This window comes from Hyla sarda, chromosome 4, assembly GCF_029499605.1.
Source record: "Hyla sarda isolate aHylSar1 chromosome 4, aHylSar1.hap1, whole genome shotgun sequence".
Lineage (NCBI taxonomy): Eukaryota > Metazoa > Chordata > Amphibia > Anura > Hylidae > Hyla > Hyla sarda.
In genome coordinates this window covers 372,459,545-372,482,439 of record NC_079192.1, presented here as the reverse complement: position 1 = coordinate 372,482,439, position 22,895 = coordinate 372,459,545, and the positions used below count along the sequence as shown (strand labels likewise).

General features: G+C 42.8%; 1 protein-coding gene across 1 annotated transcript in view; it reads left to right on the top strand.

Moving 5' to 3' along the window:
• DIAPH1 (diaphanous related formin 1) overlaps positions 1-22,895 on the top strand; it is a 270,343-nt gene that overhangs the window by 125,951 nt on the left and 121,497 nt on the right. Inside the window, exons 15-18 of the mRNA XM_056516800.1 lie at positions 1,176-1,355; positions 3,947-4,525; positions 8,263-8,377; positions 19,176-19,184. Of these exons, the coding sequence (XP_056372775.1) occupies positions 1,176-1,355; positions 3,947-4,525; positions 8,263-8,377; positions 19,176-19,184 (883 nt within the window). The remainder of the gene's footprint in view (positions 1-1,175; positions 1,356-3,946; positions 4,526-8,262; positions 8,378-19,175; positions 19,185-22,895) is intronic.

Here is a 22,895-nt window from a genome sequence, read left to right as displayed (position 1 = left end):
GTTGTGTGAATGGTGCAGAGTTGTAATGTCACACATGGAGAAGACAGCAGTCATGCTTTTCTAATCCTGAATTACCCCTTTAATCTAAGGTTTATGGGGGCCTTACAGCAGATGTCAGGGGAGAGAAGAGTTGGTTGAGCTCAAGTACATAATGCTTTTTTTTTTATTTTATTTTTTTTGTGGCGACTTTCTCTCCTTTCCCCACTTTAGGCCTATTTATATGGCTGATTATCACTGGACGAGCTTTCATTATTGTCCCGTGTAAACGGACAGACAGTCAATTTGTTTGCTGATCACATCATTTAAATAATTATCGGCTGCACATTGCTCTTTGTAAGCAGGTGATGTACGGTTGACAATGATGGAATTAAAGGGCTACATGAACAATCAATCGGTCTTCCTAGACCTGCAATTGATTGAGCTTTGTAGAAACTCATTAAACAAACTACCCCATTTCACCTCACCAACCCCCCCCCCCCCCTTTATAAATGTTATGCCAGGGTGGTGAGGAAAAATAAAAAAATCTGATGCTTACCTAGCCCCAGTCTCCCTTAGATCTGATCCTGTTCTTCCTCATGCGGTCCCGGTGTCTTCTGAGCAGTTGGTTGCACTTACAGGACCTTACAGGCTCAGCCAATCACATGACAGCGCTGCGGCCACTAGCCACTAATTGGCTGAGCAGGAAAGGTCCGGAAAGCAGCTGATAAGATACTGCAATGTGCTCCAAGAATATACCGGGACTGCACAGAGGAAAACTGGATCCGGGGCAGACCTACATGGGACGCGGGCTGAGTGAGCATCAGGTTTTTTATTTTTCTCCTGTACACCTATTACCTAGCACAGTGTTTCCTAACCAGGGCACCTCCAGCTGTTGCACAACTACAACTCCCAGCATTCTTGGACAGCCAACAGCTGTCGGGGCATGCTAGGAGTTAAAGGTTTGCAACAGCTGGAGGCATCCTGTTTGGAAACACTGACTTTGATTTGACTAATCACAAATTTTCCCAGGGGGCCAAATTGTTAGATCGCAAGTCGCAAAATATCGTGATGTAGAATTTACCATAGAGACGTGGCAAATGGTAAATTTGTGTTGAGAAAATCTATGGAATTTTATTTTATTATATTTTTATGCATCAGAGGCTTCTTTCTAATATTATGTTTGAACTTGTGAACAGCTGGATGCAGAAATCACAGCAAGGCATGAACTCCAGGTGGAAATCAAAGCCAAAGAAGGCGAATTTGAGCAGAAATTTTCAGATCTTCAAGGAGAGAAACAAACGCTGGATACTGAAAAGCAGCAGATTGCAACTGAGAAGCAAAAACTTGAAACTGAAATGGCTCAGCTTTCTGAATCTGTAAGTCATAAAATTTCCATTAAAGGTCAATTCAGTATAGCGGCCACTTTAAGATACTATAGAGGCTTTATAATTTATAAGCAGTCTATTTGGTAACATTCGGCATGCTTTACCACTACAAAATGTACAGTGCTGAGCCTGACAAATAGGGAATGGGATGCAGCCCCTAAAGGAGTTATCCAGGATCTGAAAAACCGATTGTGTTACAACGTAGTTCCATTCACTCCAATGGGATTAAGCACAGGTATGGTGGTGGTGGTTGGAAAAATCGATTTTTTTTTTTTTTTCTAATCCTGGATAACCCCGATGAGGATATGGTGAATAGGATAGTATAGCATGTAATAATGATAATTCCTTTTTTTTAATTTTTTATATATAGCACCAACATATTTTAAGTTCATAATTCACCAATTTATTAGTACGTTTGGGATCTGGGAGAAAACTGGAGTACGCAATCCACGCAAACACTGGGAGAACAGACAAACTCCTTGCAGATGTTGTCCTTGGTGGGATTTGAACCTAGTGCTAACCACTAAACCACTGTGCTGTTAATCATGCCAGATCTCCGCGGCCCCTTAAATATGTTAGTTGGTGGAGGTGTCTGGGATCGAACTATTATCAGTCTTAAATTGATAGCCTATCCTAAGTCTGTTAATATTTAAAGTGGACCTGTCTTCAGGAAAACAGGGGTATAAATAAGGCCACGGGTTCAATGCTAGTCAAATGTCAGTCAAACAGGATAGAAGGATGCAAACAGGCTGTGAGTGGTGATAAAAAGCATATGAGCAGGGCTTATTCCATCTCTTGAGCCTCATTTTCATATTAACAAAAAGGCTCATATCTCACCAATGGGGAGGACTATTGAAATATAAAAAAGTATGTCTGAAATCATGATGACTAGCCCTATCTATCGGTTGATTTATTTATACCCCTGTTTTCCTGTGGACAGGCTACTTTAAAGGGAATCTTCAAATGTGCAGAAAAGAAAAATTGGAGCACACACCTGTTTGACTTGCTTGAAGTGGTTTATTTCAGTAAATTCTGATCCAACATCCCGACACCCCTAGACCAAACGGAGCTGGAGCGGCAGGAGCTCTTCACCTGGACGACCGCACAGTTTCACGCTGACGGGCGTTTCTTCACGGGCGTTTCATGCTGACGGCGAGTCACCGTGGACCTGAAGAAATGCCCGTCAGCGTGAAACTGTGCGGTCGTCCAGGTGAACAGCTCCTGCCGCTCCAGCTCTGTTTGGTCTAGGGGTGTCGGGATGTTGGATCAGAATTTACTGAAATAAACCACTTCAAGCAAGTCAAACAGGTGTGTGCTCCAATTTTTCTTTTCTGCACGTTTGAAGAATTCTGCAATTGCTATATGTGAGCACCACGCTGTACCCTGCTTCACGTTTCATCCCACCCCCACCGCCATATAGACACCTGTGTTGGCTATATCCACTTACCTTCCTTGCCTGCAGTGCCCAGTCGCTTCTTTTGTCTAGTTACTTTAAAGGGAAACTGTCATCAGTGTCACTCACACTAACCTTTTTGGTACAGACGTGTAGTGTGGGTGACACGGATGATAACCATACTTGCCAATCCCCGATCCGTGGTCCCATTCGTCCGTTATCTTTTGTGTTTGGGCGGCATCTTCATTGGTTTAAGGAAGTTTAATGATTGTTAAACTTGGCAGTACACAGCCTAGGCTTCTTTTTATTGTTGTGTAAAGAAATTTCTAATCCTCTTGGTAGCTAGGCTTGCTCCACGTGGAAAAACATTTTTTTTCTTGCAAATCCTATTAACACCAATTTTGTGCATCTGATTTTTATTAACTTTTGCACAACTGTTTCAGTTTGGCTTCCTCTACGGTGTTGGTGACTGCTGGCCTTTTTGTCACCATAGAAAGCTAATTATTCTCATACATGGGGTATTCTAAACAGAAACTGCCCCACAATTGTTTAAAGCAAAGCCATTTTGTATGATGTACCTGTAACATGTGTGGTGCAGAAATGGGCTGTGATCACAAGTTCCACAGACAGATTGAGGCTTAACAAAAGCGCATACATTTACTGAGTTGCACATTGTCAAGTCTTATGGATTTTCCTTTTTTATCCGTGGAGCTTTTATTACTCTTTGTTCTGTCAGCGACTAAGAAAAAGGAATGTGAAAATGGAAATCCAACAAAGCTTTCACCTCAGTCTGTTACTTAAGCCATAAAATGAATAATACAGTAGTTAGAAAAGAAATATAATTACTAAAAAAAATCATGGTTTCAGCCAAAGATATTGAGTGTTTTTTAAGACACAAAATCACCGCAAAATATTATTTTTATGCCTGCAAGGAAAATATATTCACCACCATGTTCCCTTCTTTGAGATGTAGTTATAATTATTATTTAAGTTGGCAAGAAAATGTAAAACTTTAATGGACTTAGTTTTATGAGGAAAAAAGTTTCTTTAGAAGGGAGTAGAAATTGTTGAATATCCGTTTAACCCAGCAAAGGTTTGAAATGCATTCCATGCATATTTGTGTGTTTACTGATGTTGACTTGTAGGCAATTTTTATCTACTGATCTTATGTATAATTATATTTTTGCAGATTGCTAAACTGACAAAGGAACTTGAAGACACAAAAAAAGAAATGGCCACAATGTCAGTCTCTACTGTTATTGTACCAGTTCCTCCTCCAATCCCAGGATCAGGGCCACCTGTTCCTCCTCCACCACCACCACCTCCTCTGCCAGGAGGATTTGGAGGGCCTCCGCCTCCACCACCTCCTCCTCCTCTTCCAGGAGGACCTGCTATTCCTCCTCCTCCTCCGCCACCTCCACCCCCATTTGGTGGTGGACCTCCACCTCCTCCACCACTGCCAGGAGCTTTTAGTGGGGGGCCTCCTCCACCCCCACCACTTCCAGGTGCTCCTTGCATTCCTGCCCCACCGCCTTTTCCAGGGGCTCCGCCTCCGCCTCCCCTTTTTGGTGGTCCTGGGATACCGCCACCTCCACCTTTCCCTGGTGGACCTGGAATTCCTCCACCACCGCCAGCTTTTGGCGGCCCTCCTCCTCCACCAGGACTTGGTGGCTGGGGTGCACCTGCTCCACCGGCCCTACCTTTTGGATTAGTTCCGAAGAAAGACTACAAACCAGAAGTGCAACTGAAACGACCAAACTGGTCAAAGGTATGTTCACCAAAATTTGTATCATGTGGGGCTGGGAAATTTTCTGTCGTGTATTACAATATCTAGGCTTTAAAGGTTAAAATACACTGCAGACCATTATAAATGAAGGTAAAAAAGGGGGTGTGAATGAAGAGTACTGTACAGGGGTGTGGAAAAAAAAATGCTTGTCAAGGGACTAAAACGGGAGCCCAATCTACTTGTCCCTCATGACAATCCACTTGTTCGGGTCAACTTTCGTTTTTGCACTCTCGTTCCCTCCTCACCCTATAATAGCTATAATTCTTTTTTATTTTTCAATATACAGTGGTCCCTCAACATACGATGGTAATTCGTTCCAAATGAAGCATCGTTAGTTGAAACCATCGTATGTTGAGGGATCCGTGCAATGTAAAGTATAGGAAGGTGTACTCACCTGTCCCTGCTGCTCCGGACCGTCACCGCTGCCCTGGATGTCGCCCTCCATCGCTGTCGCCGCGTCCCAGCCGCTCCGGACCATGTCTGCTGCCCGGGATCATCTCTCTTAATCGCTGTTATCACGTCGCTGCGCACGACGCTCCTATTGGATCACTGGACAGCGTGCGCGGCGACGTGATGACGACGAAGCAGAGCAACGGCGATGCAGTGGAGCCCTAAGAGGATGCTCTGGAGTGCCGGGGACAGGTGAGTGATCATCACCGGACCACACAGTCTGCGCTACCGGATAGCCATTTATGCGATGGCTGCGACATACAAAAGCATCGTATGTTGATGCTACTTTCAAAATGCGATGGCCTCTGAGAGGCCATCATATGTTGAAATTATCATATGTCGGGGCCATCGCAGGTCGGGGATCACTGTACTGACCCATATGAGGGCATGTTTTTTTGCGGGACCCATTATACTTTGTAATTACACCTTTTATTTTTTCATAAGATATGCTCCGAAACAAAAAGAATTGGTGTGGTAAAATTGAAAAAAAATTAAATAAAAAAATAGATAAGAGATAATTTAGCAAATTTGGTGGTTTTCTTTTTTTATGCCGTTTACCTTGTGGGCAAACTAACATGTTATTTTGATACTTTAGATCGGCCTGATTACAGCAATACCAAATTTGTATAGGTTCTGTCACTTTTTAGAATTTTTTTTTTTCAATTGCCCTTTTCTGACCCCTGCAACCTTTTTTATTTTCGTATACCAGTCTGTATGGCCATAATCTGTTTGTATCGGTACCATTTTGGTATTGATCTGACTTTTTAATAGTTTTTTACTCAATTTTTTTTCTGGGATATGATGTTATAAAAATAAAATGCAATTTTGGGGTTTGGTATTTTTGTTTACATTTACATCAATTATCATATTGGATACATAATGTTTTATTTGAATAGTTCAGACAATTACGCTTGCGCCAATACCAAATATCTATTTTTATTATGTTTACATGTTTTTTTTTTTTTATAGAGGAAAAGGGGGATTATTTGAACTTTTAATATGAAAGGGTGTGTCTTTTAAACTTTCTTACTAAACTTTTTTTATTATTTTTATTTTTTTTTATACACTTTTAGTCCCCTTAGTGGACTTTTAGGAGGAATCTTTAATTCTATTGACCTCCATTGATCTGTGTGCTCTGCGCTCCATTGATTAAGCATTGTTAAGTCAGGCTCTATCAATGACAGAGCGATGGTCCCTAGGGAAGCAGAGGTAAGCCCTCCGGCTAACTTTACAGGGTTCCACCCTAGGCCACTAGAGAGCATTTACATGTCTCTTTAGACGCCGCTGTCAGCTTTGATAGCGGTGATCTAAAGGGTTAATAGCCTCCCACGGCGATCGTCGCATGCCGGCTATTAGCGGCAGCCCCCAGCTTCTAAAATCCGCTGTGGGCTGCCAGGTATGGAGCGGGCTTGAGTCAGGAGCCCACTCTGTATATCCTGAGCGCCGCCGTACTTACTGGGGCTTTCAGGTGCGGCCTTGCCTGAAGCAGGGCTAAAGGCTTGAAAAATTTTCCTGCCCGGAACTGCATATCACGGCCGTCGGGTGATATGATTTCCACATCCCTGACTCTACCCCCTGAATAGAAAGAGCCATGTACTGTTACTCCCTTAAATGATAAAACCATGTACTGCTGCTGAATGGAATGAGCTATGTACTGTTCCCACCTTGAATGGAACAAACATTATAGCCTCCCCTCCCTCTCCCATTCCTAAATGGAGTAAGCTATGAAGTGTTATAATCTATCCCAAATGTAACAAGCCATGTACTGCTCCCCCTGAATGGGACAAGCCATGCACTGTTTTTCCTTGAAGAGAATAAGTTTTATAGCATTCCCCACTGGAACAGAAAAAAGCCTTATAGTGTCCTCCTCCATTTTCTCCTTAAAGGAGTAGTCCAGTGGTGAACCCAGTGGTGAACAACTTATCCCCTATCCTAAGGAAAGGGGATAAGTTTGAGAACGCGGGGGGTCTGACCGCTGGGGCCCCCTGCGATCTCCTGTACGGAGCCCCGACAGCCCGCGGGAAGGGAGCGTGTCGATCTCCGCACGAAGCGGCGGCCGACACGCCCCCTCAATACAACTCTATGGCAGAGCCGAAGCGCTGCCTTCGGCAATCTCCGCCTCTGCCATAGAGATGTATTGAGGAGGCGTGTACAGGGGCCGCCGGAGAGCCTGGCCCCCGTACAGAGAGATCACATGGGGCCCAGCGGTCGGACCCCCCGCGATCTCAAACTTATCCCCTATCCTTAGGATAGGGGATAAGTTTTTCACCACTGGACTACCCCTTTAAAAAGAATAAGCCATATAATGTTTTCCTCTAAGTGAAATGGCGATGTAGTGCACCCGCCCCCACCCCACCTCTTCTTTCCCAATGAAACCAGCCATGTAGCATTCTACCCAAAACAGAAGCTTGGACAGAACATTCCGCCACAGCCCTTGTTCCATACATGTTGCATCTTTACAACTCCGAGCAACAATTGTTAACTCTGAGAGAGAGAGAGTAATGTCTCAGAGGTGCTGTGGATTATTTCCTTCACTTTGTAGTCTGGTTCTTAAGATGTAGAACTCCTAAACATCACAGCGGCTCCTTCTCCTTGCCTTTTTTCACCCTGCCTGAAGCCCCTGATTAATGGACTCCCTTTCTCTCTCTAGTTTAATTTCACTTAATTTCATGTTTTATTATTTATTTCATGTTTTGTGCCCTCTGCCTTATAGGAAGCTTTTTGAAGCCAGCTCCATGGTAACGCACAATTTAATAATCATATTTCATTTAAAATATGCAAGCGGCAGATAATTACGGTGCTATAAAGGAGAACGACTTCCCTTTGTCATTTGGATTGCAATTCCTCTCTGTTCTTTTTGTTATTATTATGATATTTTGGGGGATAGAGATAATTAATGTGCATATCTAAGAGATCGTTCTCCTGCATCCAACCTCGAGGAAACTACCTATATCTCAACGTGAGGTTTGCTTTGTTGGCGCAAGCAAAAAAAAAAAAAACTATCCGCCTGTAGTTTATGTTCATGGTTAATATCTTGCTCCTCGCAGCTTCTCTAAGCCTAACAAAGCTGACGCTCTTCAGAGCTGACATCCACATGCATTCCCGCACCTTCTAATCTGTAACGTGTTCTGCTGCCCTTTCATCCATAGTTGTTCTTCACCAGTCATTCACATGGCAAAGTTCTAAAAAGAAAACACCCTTTGTAGTCTGTACTTACTCCATAAAAGTAACTCATAATTGCTTTTTTTTTGTATTTTTTTTTGTATTAGATTACTCCCAGAGAGCTCTCCGAGAAAGCTTTCTGGACCCAGGCAAAAGAAGACAGATTTGAGAAAGACGAGCTGTTTGCAAAAATAACCCTCACCTTCTCTGCACAGACCAAGTGTAAGTGTTCTAAGATGCCATTCATTATTCCTTTGAGGTTGGCATCACTCTGAAACTTTATTAAAGGGGTTTACTTGTCCTGACAACCTATTTTTGAAAAAAGAAATGTCTTGGCAATCAACTAAAGGTCCGGTCTTTGAAACCTCAGTAATTACTAGGAAAGTTTCAGCCAGCCATACGGTTGCTTTGCAGTGGTCACTGCTTAGAAAATATAGTATTACACAGTAGCAATTCAGATAAATAAATATATATATATATATATATATATATATATATATATATATAGAACTGGGATGGGCCTAGTCAACCAGTTGATATGTAGTGGCACCCTCATAGAGTAGGGTCCTAGACATACAGAAATGGATTTTGTTAAGCAACACTGAAAATATACTTAGATAATACAAATATTCCATATACTTTGATCAGCCATAACATTTAAGCCACCATACACCTCTATAATATTGTGTAGGTACTTGTGCCATCAAAACAGCTCTGAAACGATTTTCAGCACATCCTGCAGACGATCAATCGGATTGAGTGCTGGGGAGTTTGGAAGCAAAGTCAACACCTTGAACTCCTTGTCATGTTCCTTTTAAATGATTTTTGCAGTGTGGCTAGTCACATTGTTCTGCTGAGAGAGTTGACTGACAATAGGGAATAACAATACCAAGATAGGGTATGCTTTTTCTGTACAGTGTTTAAAGTGGTACTCCGGCCATAGACATCTTATCCCCTATCCAAAGGATAGGGGATAAGATGTCTGATTGTGGGGGTCCCGACACTGGGGACCCCCGTGATCTCTAATGCAGCACCCCAGACATCTGGGGCACGGAGCGAACTTCCGTGCCGGATAACTGGCGATGCGGGGCGGAGGCTTGTGACGTCACAGGCCCTCCTCCTCAATGCAGGTCTATGGGAGGGGGCATGACTTCACGAGCCTCCGGCGCTGCACTCAACACTCTAAACGAACGCCGGGTGCAGCAGAGAGATCGCCAGGGTCCCCTGCGATGGGACCCCCGCGATCAGACATCTTATCCCCTATCCTTTGGATAGGAGACGAGATGTCTCGGGGTGGAGTACCCCTTTAAGTAGTTGCAACATGTCACTGTAAAATTCACATGAATGCCAGGACCCAAGATTTCCCAGCAGAACATTATCTGAAACATCACATTGCCTCCACCAGCTTGCCCACAGTGCATCCTGATAACAACCCCCGATTCCCCCCCCCCCCCCCCTAAACTCACTAAATGATGTGTGGGCATCTGGCCATCCATGTGAGGTAAAAGAAAACACAATTGGACTAAGCTGCTCCTTTCAATGTTTCATGGCCCAGTTGGATGATCACATGCCCATTGCAGGAGCCTTTTAGTAGTGATCAGCGGTCAGGATGAGCTCTCTGATCATTCTGTAGCTATATAGCAAGCTGTAATGCTTTGTGTTTTAATATCTTTCTATCTTAGTCTGAAGTGTATCAGCAATTTGTGCTACAGTAGATCCTCTGTAAGATCTGACCCGGCCGGCTAGACTTCCTTTCCAACATGGATCAATGAGCCTTGGGCACCCATGACCCTGTGGCTAGTTTACCACTTGTCCTTCCTCAGATCTCTTTTGGTAGGTCCTTACCCCTGCATACCAAAAAAACACCTGCAAGACCTGATATTTAGGAGATACTCTGATCCAGTCATTTAGCCATCACAATTTGGCCCTCAGTCACTCAAATCCTTCCAATAGTCCAACACACCAACTTCAAGAACTGACTGTTCACTTTATAGTTGAGGTAATGGTAGTCACCTCTTTTGTAAGGGAGTTTAAAGAGTACCTCTCATGATCTTGTTAAATTTTAACTCCCAGTTTCCTGCCCCCATCAGGATAAACCACCCCCTGCCTTTTATTTTTATTATTTTTTTTTAGTTTTCTACCTTGATATTGCTCTGTATTTTCTGCTTAGTCAGATTCACAGACTGGAAAGCGGTGTTCCTTAGAAGGCATTGACATAATCTGAAGCCATACAGGGGAGAACTTCCTCCCTCACTCTGCTTCACACAGCCCAGAGCAATTCAGTGTGTGAGGTGAGCTATGATTGGCTAAGGCTGCACACTCAAAATTTCCTGATTTTGGACTGCTGCAAGGCCTGTAGGAGTACAATGTCTGCAAGAGATGGGGGGAAATGTTCTCTGGAAAAGTAGGGAGACACCTAGTGGCAGCTTTTTTAAACACAAATAAAACATAGAAAACATTTTATTAACTTTTTTATTTTTAAGTACATTAGAAAGATTTTTTATTTACCATAAGGAGTGCAATAGCAAACATTTGTTTTAATGAGAGCCCATTTAAGGTTGCGGCTGATCATTGTATATGGAAGGCTATATACTGCTTCTGCACATGGTGTCCTCTGTTTACAGCACTCTAGTACTGACCTTACTGGAGTTATGTTCAGCTTTCACAAGCATTTCTATTTATATATGAAGATTGTAAAATGTGCTGGATTTTTGCACTTTGTAGCTAAATGAAGATACATTTGCTGAAACCAGTTTTAAAGTTTGTCCACATCCTTTTGGTTCTGTTAAAATGGTATCTAATGTATTCTCTCTCCCTTCTCCCCTCAGTATGTATACTTTACCATGTTTATCTGTATTTGTAAATCGTATAACAAGCACTAGAGGGTGCAAGGCATCTGTTGAAACCAGACACAGACTTTTCAGTATTACCCTTTTTTTTTTAATCACACGGTTCACCAAGTGTGAACATTCATCAAAGGAATATATACATAATAGATATTTATATTTATAGAACAATAGAAAGACATGTTATTGAATCTTACAATCAGCACACCAGTATATTCATGTTTTTTATTCTGAAAAAAGCAAAAAAAAAAGCAAAATGATTTATTTAATAGTGAATGGGATTATTACGTTTGAGAAGTATTCTAACATACGAAGTTGATCATGTATGACCAGAATAGGGCATTAATGTCTAAGTTTGGGGTCCCCCAACTGATGTTACCAAGTAGCAGTGATTGTAAGAAAGGGCCATGCAACCTCCGGTCTTTTTTGTTGCATTGGTTTGTTATTGGCAATGGTCATGTAATGCCAGTACTTTACAGCATATCCACTTCATATAACCTATATCTGAACAATGCCACCCACCCTACTACAATTTATATATTTTAGCCAGAGGTCCTGTACACATCTATGGCTTCACCACTAGGGGACAGTACAAACCATTATATTATCATATTTGATTATTATTTGTCACTTTAGGACCTTTAGGCTAGGTTTCCACTCAGTTTTTTTCTGGTGATTTTTGGACACCTGCCACTGCAGTCTTTGAGCCAAAGCAAGAAGTGGATCTATGAGGAAGGAGAAGTGTAAGTCCGTCCTTTATAATTTCCATTCCTTATAAATACACTTCTGGCTTTGGCTCAAAAACTGCAGTGACAGGTTAAAATAAAAATTTAAAAAAGCCAGAAAAACCTATCTGGAAAGCTATCCTTAAAGGGTTATTCTCAAATGGACATGAATGGCATATCCACTGGATATGTCATAAATGTCTGATAGATGCATGTCCCTACTTTGGAACCCACGCATCTCTATATTGAGTGCCTTCTAGCTTCATCTTCTGGGGGTGGTCAGGAAGCCAGAAATAGCTGAGGAGGCCGTTGATCTTGAGAAATTTGCAGGTTGAAAATCTGGGACTCTTTCATCTTTCAGATGTTTGGCATATCCTGTAGATAACCCATAAATGTCCAGTGGGGAAATACCCATTTACTTCATGATTCTCTAATAGAAAGTAATTAGAAATATTCTGTCATATTCTACCTATAGGAAATCTATCAGAAAAATAACTATAGTTTTTACACTGCTCACTTGGCCCTTAAATGAGCTGACCCTTCCTCCCTGAAACAGATCAGTTCTTGTCTGTCATCTCCTCATCTTCACAGGCAGGATTCAGTGACAGAGAACACAGGATAATACCATTGACAGTACATTATAGGAACAGTTTAGGTCCTCTTTACCCTCACTCACTAAATAGTGACTTACCATGAAATTAGAGGTTAGAGGTTTGTGCTGTTGCCAAAGTGTGACAATTTTTGGATATTTAGCATTTAAATGTTTTATTATGGCATCTATTTTGTAACATTACCTCAAGGAAAGCAACTGTATTGGTTGTCACTTTGGAATTACCTTTGCAGAAACATTTGTGATAACTTTTAATGTACTAAAATATGTCCAATTCTACATATTTGTTCTACATTTTCTCAACATTGTGAATGAGACCTAGAACCCTTAAATTAATAGGCAGCTTCTTATAGTTTCCTTTGCTACAGACTACAAACTATTAGTCTACAGTCTCTGCCTTGTGACAGTTTTGTAGTCTGTTGCCGAGGAAACGGTGAGAAGCAACTGACAGTATTTTAACCCCTTCATGACCCGGGGTTTTTCTGTTTTTGCACTTTCATTTTTACCTTTTAAAAAACCATAACTCTTTCAATTTTGCACCTAAAAATCCATATGATGGCTTATTTTTTGCGCCACCAATTCTACTTTGTAATGACATCAGTCATTTTACCCAAAAATCTACAGCGAAACGGAAAAAAAAATTGTGTGACAAAATTGAAAAAAAAAAAAACAATTTTGTAACTTTTTGGGGCTTTTGTTTCTACGCAGTACATTTTTCGGTAAAAATTACACGTTCTCTTTATTCTGTAGGTCCATACGATTAAAATAATACCCTACTCATATAGGTTTGATTTTGTCGTACTTCTGGAAAAAAATCATAACTACATGCAGGAAAATTTATACGTTTAAAATTGTAATCTTCTGACTTTTTGATCGCTTTTTATAAAAAAATTTATGATATAAAAAGTGACCATAAATACGCTATATTGAACCTTGGAATTTTTTTGCGCGTACACCATTGACCGTGCGGTCTATATATTTTTATAATTCAGACATTTCTGCACACAGCGATATAACATATGTTTATTTTTATCTACACAGTTTTTTTTTAATGGGAAAAAGGGTAGCGATTCAAACTTTTATTAGGGAAGGGGTTAAATGATCTTTATTCACTTTTTTTTTTTTCCGTTTTATTTTTGCAGTGTTATAGCTCCCATAGGGGGCTATAATACTGCACTAACTGATCCTTTACATTGATCAATGGTTTCTCATAGGAAACCATTGATCAATGATTCTGCCACTTGACTGCTCATGCCTGGATCTCAGGCACTGAGCAGTCATTTGGCGATCGGACAGCATGGAGGAAGGTAGGGACCCACCTGCTGTCTTACAAGCTGTGCGGGATGCCGCGATTTCATCGCAGAGATCCTGAACAGCTCCCTGAGCTAACCGGCATTAGTTTACTTTAACTTTAGATGCGGCTTTCAAAGTCTAAAGGGTTAATAGCGCACGGCACCGTGATCAGTGCCGCGCGCTATTAGCCACGGGTACTGGCCGTTGCTAGGTGCCGGCCCCGTCCCGCGTTATAGAATGGGAGCCAACCCATGACATACATGTATGCCATGGGTCAGGAAAGGGTTAAAGGGAACCTGTTATAAGATTATACTATAAATAATGCATAACAACCCGTTTTATATATATATATATATATATATATGGTAAAATCTTTGTCCTCACCGTCCCCGGGAGACACAACTTTTTATTCATTTTTTTATTTTTTTTTTATTGAAACAGCTGTATTGATCGTTCAGTAATTACAAGTCATACAATAAATTACAATCGCACAAAGCATGATAGTACAGTACAGTATAATTCCTTAAGCTATACATCGCACAGCATGCTACTCTAACACTCCGCTCAATCCTGTAAGAGAAAAGCACAAGAAATCGAAATAACAAAACAATACAATCTGTGATCCGGGGAGGGGCGTGGGATATGGGGCGGGGCTGGGGGCATGGGGGAGTGGACGACTGTGGGGGTAGGGAGGGATCGGATCACAGGGCCAAACTACTGGGCTATAACTTCAGGGGGACATGGGGGAAGGGGAGGGGTCTTCACTCCTCTTCTTAATCGATGGCCGGGCTGTCCAAGATAGAATAATCTTTCAGCAGGCTCCAAATGAACCTGTGGCAGTCCCGGACGGACATGTTCTACTTGTTGATCACGAGGCGGTTCCTGGCAAGCCACAGAGCATCCTTAAACAGTTCCTAAGGTTCCAGGCCTCCTGGATGGCCTTCACTTCGTGGGTCCCAGGGAACAGATCGTAAAGCCCTAAATGGTACGATAGGCAGTTCCTGGGTACAGAATCTCTGAGTTCATGTTCCAAGGTGTCCAACAGACCCTGTGCAAAGAGGCACTGCCAAAACATGTGCAAAGATGTTTCCTCCACGTAGGGGCACCTGGGGCAGAGCCAGGTTCTGCACAGGTCGTGGGCATGCATGAATGACCTAAGAGAGAGTCCTCCCTTAATAGCCATTCATGACAAGTCCTTGTGTCCATTGGTAAGCCACTTACAAGCCATGATGGCACAAACAGTCTCTGCCGTGGGCGGGAAGCCCTGGAACGAGCTCCAACAAGTCCTTAGCTCGGATGAGCTTGTAGATGTTCTTTGGCTTCAACAGGTCAGGCTTCAATCCCTCCAGCTGGTGTTTCCTGAAACCAAACAACGTCTCCATAGAACCAGGGAGTGTTTCAGTTGTAAGGGATGGAGATTTCCTACTTTTCCCATCCGATCAGCCTCCAGAGGGGCAGAAGAAACGAGAGAGACATGGACTTGCCTGCTGAGCTAGTCTTTTCCACAAGAGTCCCCTGTCGCATGCAAAGGAGGCCCTCAGCAGAGTGGGGATATCGGGCACTCCCTTCCCACCCTTGCGGACCTCCTTGTACATCACAGTCTGCTTCACTATGTCCATTTTGCCCTAGATGAAGCGAAACATGGTCCGAGTGGCATGGGGAGGCCAGGCCTGTGCGGTGTATTGGAGCACAGGCAAAACTTCACTCCACAAGAGGAGTGTTTTGCCCTCCATCGAGAGCTTTATGGAGCTCCACAGTCTGATCTTAGAGTTAATTTTTGCTAGTCAGACTCGGAGCATTTTGATGAAATCTGGTTTAACAGTATAGGGGAAGGGGGCGGAAGAAGCCAGGTGCCATTCTCCCAAAGAGCATAGCTTCTGACTTCCTGCAGTTGACTTTTGCTCCTAAAGCTTTGCCGAAGTCCTCGCAGGTCTGGACAAGTGCAGTCACCGAACGCCGGTCAGTGCAGAAGACTGTCGCGTCGTCCATGTAGAGCGAGCATTTGACCTCATCGTGATCTGGTCCTGGTGCGATGATCCCTCTGATCTCTCCATTCTTCTGGATAGACTCAGAAAAGAGCTCTATAACGCAAACAAAAAGAGGTGAAAGAGGGAAGCCTTGTCTAACCCCTGAAAGGATTTGAAAGGGGTCAGTCTTCCAGCCATTCACAAAAAACGTGCTGCAAATATCAAAGTACATAACGTTAACAAAAGAGCAAAACATTTTCCCCAGACCCAGCTTGCGCAAAGCCCTGCCCATGAAGGCATGGAAGACACAGTCAAACGCCTTCTCCTGATCCTGACTGACCAGGGTGGCGCGGCCTCGAAGGTCCTGGATGTAATAGAGAAGAAGCAGGGGACCATAGAGTGCAACACCTTTCTAACTAAAAGTTAAGATGAGGTCTATCCAAGAATGGAGCGAGCCATCGGGGCAGCTCCAAGTGTAGTTTATGGAGCAGTTCCTGATCGACCCAACAATGTCCTGCAAGGATGCCTCTGTCACCATCTCGATCAGCAGCTTGGATGTCACGTCAAGATTGGCAGATGTGCCAGAACTGCGCCTGTCCACCTCAATGGGGCAGTTAGTCACCACCGAACACTACTGCCCTAGTGGTGGCAAGCAGAGCCCGCATGGTCCGGAGAACCTCCAGTCGGACATTCTTCTCGGAAGGCATACACGTTGATGAGCCGCACAGGCTCACCCTCCTTGGAACCGTCTGCGACAAGAAGTCTGCCACAGAATAGCTCCTGGACGAAGTCAAGTGTTTCCTCCTCTGATCAGGATGGCCACCCCTGCAGACCTACAGTCACCCCCACCAGACTAGTAATTAGACACCTGCCTGGCCAGATGGTTGTAAGACCTAGAAAAGGACAAAGCACATTCCTGTAGCATGTAAACATCACACCTCTGAGAGTCTAAGAAAGTAAGCACAGTCTGAAATCTAATCCTATCTCTAATACTCCTCACATTAATGCTAAAGATGTTAAGATGAGCCATGGGTATAAAAAAGAGGTTAGTTCAGATACTAGTTACCACTCTGGTTGGGAGGATCCTCTTCTCTGGTGCCTGTCAGCGCCTGCTGCTCCTCATAGCACCCTTCCAAGAGCATGTCGTAGACAAGATTGGCCGGTGTGTCTAGAATTTCCTTGACCTCCTGGGTCCTGCAGCAGTTCCAACATAGACTGTGCTTGGACCTGCTCCATCTCCTCTTACTCATCTGAAGACTGGAGGTTCTCACAGGCCTCAATGATCTTCCTCTTGTAGGACTTGGCTGGTGCGTTGTCCCTTCCTTTCTTTTTCTTCAGCTTGGTGCCTGGGGGAGGAAGCAAAGGAAAATCTTCCAAAGAGCAGACACCAGCAGCTGGAGGGGAGTTAGGTGCTGCTGGGCCAGGAGAGAAAGGAGGCTGGGTGGGGCAGGGGGAGGGAGACTGCGGCCCTGAAGACAGGGTGGGAGGGAAGGGGGAAGCTGTCTCCTCGGTGGGGGCGAGAGAGGCCGGGGTGAAGATATGAAGTTTAAGTGTCCCTCTGTGTGTGATTTACAGCTCAGTATGCCCCACGTCATCGCTCTGCTTTGTTTGCTTAGGAAGCAGAACGATGAAGAGGGTTGTTAATGACGCTGAAGCGGCATGATTACACCCGGAGAAGGCTGGACTAGGGTAGTATAGCTCCCCGCTCAGGGGACTACTTTCGAGTCTGGCGGGGGACACTATTAAACTTCATATCCTCACCATCCCCTGGAACTCACTGCTACTTAATGTATGGTAAAATCTGATGACCGGTTCCCTTTAAAATCCAATTCGCACTGAACCCTGCACTTCTAAATTTAAGCAGTCTGTGGACTGTCATAAATTGTCTCTAGTATGCTGAGTGTTCTGCACAGTAATAGTAAGGAATTTCCAGCTCTTATAAAGGACCATTCAAAATAGCTCATAGTAAATATTGGGTTTTATTGATCAGTCCTTGTGGTATTCCTATCTCATAAAGTGACTGCATCCATTCTGAGAAGGGAGAGGCTGCAGGATTAATTCAGTGCTGAATACTCTTCTTGGTTTTTCCCTGCACATAGGGGGAGATTTATAATTCAATATAGACATTATTTTCCGTCTATCATTGGCGCTGTGATGGCGCAGTCATGTAATATTAGCGACATTTGTGCGAATTTTGTAGTAGACTTTTCCTAAGTTTTTGAGTAGCAGTACACCTATTTCCGCAAACCCCCATTTCCAGGCGCTAAAGTACGCCGACCAAAAGTACAAGTACAAAACCTCTCTACCGTACGCAAAGCACAAGAGTGTAAGCTAGAGCTTTTCCCGCCCGTGCAAAGCGGCGGGGAATTAATCTACAGTACACACTTAAGATAAATTACACGCTGCAACAGAAAAAGTTAGACAGAAAAAACGGCAGTAAAAAAAAAGAGTAGGGTACACTTTGAATGATAAATCTCCCCAATAGGGCCTATTCATTTAAATAGAGCTCTGCTGCAGTTAGAGGGTGCCCAGACACCAAAGTACAGTGTAAGACTTTGAGGCTATGTTCACACACCGTTTTTAGGCCATTTTAAAGAATCAAAAAAATCTTCTATCACCACTAAGGCTCCTTTGTTTTTAGGATTAAGTGGGGGCATCAGAGGTCAAGCCCCCACTGATCATAAAATGACATATATAATAGTGATCACTTTCAGATGGGAGTAGTAGTTACTAGCCAAAATTCTGAATTCAAGTGGCCTTTTTAACATTTCAGTAATCCACACAGTTAGGTGATGTTGACAGATGCCGGTCTATTTCCATGGGCAACTACTGAATTCTGGAATCAGAAGATTAACAAAAACAATTGTTTTAGAAAAAATAGTTATTTTTGTCCCATAAGATTCTTCTAGTCTGTATTGTCGTCTCCCACGTGATGGCACTGAAGGACAGTGGTTATGTCTCAGTGTACTGCTATTTTTATTTTTTTTTCTCCTCTGTAAAAGCCATAGATCTTTTGCTCGCCCCCAAGCCACTGACTAATGGAGTCTCTCATCTTTAATTTATCTTTACAAATTTTGTTTTTATTAATGTAATGTTTTCTGCCCTCTACGTTGTTGAAAGCGTTTTCAAGGCAAAAAAAAACCTAAAGAGCTTTTCTGTAATTATAGCAAGCACCAGCCAGTGCCCTCTAAATACCTTCTATGTATTCTGCATACCAAAAATCTATCTGCCATGCCGTGATTGATGGTTATTGGTTGTGGCCAAAGTGACATGTCAAGGACGTATGTCCACAGAGGATGCAGCCATGTAGTGGAGCCTAAACATTTATCTTAAGTGATGTCTTTCTACACAGAAAACAAACGTTTTCCTCAATGTTTTTCTTAGATAAAAGCTTCTTCTTTAACAATGCATTGACTCTGCAGGTGGTAGCCTGAACGGTTAGATTTTCTGTCTTGCTACATTACAATATTGTTTCAGTATTATTATAGAGATAGGATATAGAATGTTCATGAATTTTAACTTTTTTTTTTCTTTCCCTTTGCTACCTGTTTGTCTGAATGTTTCATGTGGTGATTACAGCTTCCAAAGGTAAGTGCTTCAGATTTGCTTGTCCTTACCAGTGCAAAGACGTGATTTTCCAGCTTGAACATCTTATAGCATATTTACTTTTTTTTTTGTCTGCATGAATTCAATATAGCATGCGTCATATTCCCTCTTTATGGTGCATGCCACTGAATTGCACCAGGGTATATTACTAGTTGTTTGCCACCAGGTTTTAAACTTGGCAAGACTTAAAGGACACTAACCCTTTAAAGGAGTTGTCCCAGCTCATCTGATTAACCTTTCTATCTTGCTTCTGTGTATGACAGCGCCAAACTAAAGGACTATGCCTGCAGCTATGCCCCAGACATGATAAATGTGCTGAGATAAGCCCGAGCAGGGAGCCTGAGGTGTGCTCAGCTCAGGAGCTCCAGTTCACCACTGCTTCTAAAGCAGAGCTGGTGGACGGGAACCATGACTGCCAGCTGTCAACAAGAGTTTAAATAAGAGATTTCTATTGAACCTAGCGAGTTTGCTAAAAGAAGCCAGATATCACTGACCCCTGTCCTTCTTAATAAAGTGTACACTTGATACTCATTCTGGGCATAGAATGACTTGAGAGGTCGCCATGCATGTGCACAGCTCTCTCCATTCACTTTCTGGGAGTTATTGATAATGTAACTTCAACTGGACTCCCGTTCATGACAGAAGTGCATACCTCATCTGTCAGGCCTATATGGCGTATCCTCTGGGCAAAACTGATTGACGGCCTACACTCAGGATAGACCATCAATAGCTTACCAGCGGGATGCTAACATTCAGCACCAAAGCCTAGCAGCAGTAGTAGGTGTCAGCACTCTGTTGAACAGCAAATTATGACATTTACAAGGGATAGGCTGCCAATCATTTTTGCTTGGAAAATCCATTTAAAGGCTATGGACACCTTTTTCAATGCATTTTTTTTTTAATCTCTATTTGTATATTTTATGGTGTAAACATTTTTTTTCCATGGTATAAAAACATTTTTCTACGTTTCTCTTCTACAGCTGCATAGTTTTCACATAGTAACAGCCAAACAGAAAAGTAAAAAGTACAGTAATCCTCACCAATGTAGCAACATCCAATAGATCAGGTGACAGGTAAATCCCATTTCCACAGGCCACAGTAGAAGCAGGTTTAACCTGTGAAATGGCCGTCACCCGTTTTGTTCTCTGCATGCCTGGTTTGTACTCTCACTAAGGTTATAATTAAAGATCTATTAGACATTGCTACATTGGTAAACATCAGTTTGGATGTTGCTTTCTATAACTCTGTTCACACTGAAATAGCTGAGCACCATTCTGTAATTAACCTGGCTAATGCTTTCCTGGAGTGACTGGTATCTATTTACTGCATGGAGAGAATTGTTGTTCGTAGGTTGTGCAGATTGATTTATTTCTCTCTCCTGATGGATTTCACATATAGTGCTCGCTGCATTATCCTGTTCAAAGTCAAATCTACTAGAAAAGTAGTCTGACTGCTCAATCTCAGCCCATGTTTCTCTGCTTCTGAACAAACGTAGAAGCTAAATTAAGACCAGATCAAAGTTGACCTTTTATCTGCTTATAATTCAACTTTAAATATATTTGCATATTCATTGGTGCCCTTCTGTAAATGTTAACATTATAGTAGTATAGTAAACGACCAAACACCTTATGAAAGTGGAGAACCACACTCACAAGTGCTGCATCGGTTTTACCTCCTTTAGTTTCTTGGGTAGCAGGCTCATTTGGCTGTCGCTTTCTTTATGTTGAATATGTGATTAATTTGGTGGTGGTAAATTGTGGAGTCCAAAAGTAGACTGTTGCTACGTAAACAAATTATTAATCTAGTATGATGCCTATATAAACATAAAGGGAACTTGGCATCACTTTTAATGTGCCTGAAATACAAGTCATCCAGAGGGTTCCTGTCTGCCTCTTACCCGTTCCCGCCCCACCCTTCACCAGCCTTGATTGATGGATCTTTAGAGATCCATAGGTAGAGATCTATTAATCAGTTTGGAAGTTAGAAGCGAAAATGGACCATCCTGAGGACTCGTAGTTCCATTAGTATAAAAATGATGGTTTCCTTTTAAAGGAGTTTTTCAAGACTTGGGGGTTCCAAAGAAGAAAAAGCTTATTCTCTGGTGCATGATATAGAATGTAACATCCCATCCCCAAGAATGTTTCAAGGAGAACTGTTGTGAAAGATTTTTCATTTCCTCTGTGGTGCCCAGGCTGCAAAAACTAAAACAAACTTTAAATCACCTTCCTACATGCCCCCGTTGCACCATTATCAGCGTTCTGGTCTTCTTCCTGAGGATGTACTGGTCTTCTTCCTGGGGATGGTGAGTTATGTCCCGCCTCGGCCGGTGATAGGCTAAGTGCACTGTCATGTAAGGAGTCTGGGCCCCGCCTTCTCCCTGCTGCGCGGGCTCCTTACATGACAGTGCCCTCAGCCTATCACCATCCGAGGCGTGACATTGCTGCAGCCGGCGATACGCTGAGCGCAGTATGACTCGCTGTACCCAGGAAGCAGGAAGAAGACGAGAAGCAGAAGACCAGGACGCTGATATCGGCGCAACGGGGAATGTAGGAAGGTGACTTTAAAGTAATTTTTAGTTTTTTTTTGTTTTTGCAGCCCAGGCACAGGTGAAATAAAAAATGTTTCCCCACAGGAACAGGCCAACAATGCCCTGCTGGGAGGCTGCCTCCATTTGATGGCACCAGAGATCACACACCTCCTTCTGATCATGTTCTGGTCATACTGCAGCCTTAGGGAGTGGATAAAATATGTTTGGAACATCATCTGGGGAGACCTGGGAGTGTGAGCACATCACCAGGGAAGGTAAAAGCAGGCACTGGAGTGCCTCTGCTGGTCTTAGGGGTGTAAAATAAAATACAGCATACTCGCCTTGCTATCAGACTGTTTTTTTTTTCTTTCTTATATTTATCTCAGAAAGCCCATTTAACCCATTCATGGAATCTGAGGTTCCCACACAGTTAAAACTCCTTTAATTATAGTAACCAGTACAATGATGAAATGTCCACATAAAGTGTTAATCCCTTTAGTAAATCATGCGCCATTGTGCCTGTGAATGGTGCGCTTCTCTGCTGACCTCTGAGGAAGTGCTCACTCGCAGTAGCTAATTAAGGGGACAGTGAGCACAAATGAAATGATTTCTGCCATCAATAAGCCTTCAGAGTGCGGTGCCAGGAGCCTGGTCCTTTCCCATCTTGTATCGTGTCAGATTAATGACACCATTAATGTCATTTAACTGAAGGTGCCACCTAGTGTTATTTCCCTCCCTGTTCACTCCTAATCAGAGCTAATCTTCAGCAATTCTCAAGGCCTGACAGGTACTCTTTACTGCTTGACTTTTCATTTATGCACCACTGTTAATCTACGTTTAGGGTTTATTTCGCATGCAGCATATTCATTACACAGTTTGTGCACCTATAAATTCAATTGCATACATCTGAATGGGGTGATTTCTACAGCATGTACATGGATTTTTGAAAAAATAAAATAAAAATGAGTGGCAGAAATAGTTGCAGTGCACCTATTTCTTCTCTTTCTTTGTAGCCCTATTTGCTAAATTTTATGTTCAGTCATTGTGTCATCCCCACAACTTATCCAACATACCTCCAGTGCACCCCCGCACCAATAACAATCATCCAATAGTCGCCTATATATCCATGTGCCTCCAGATAACCCAACATCATTATCATCCCACAG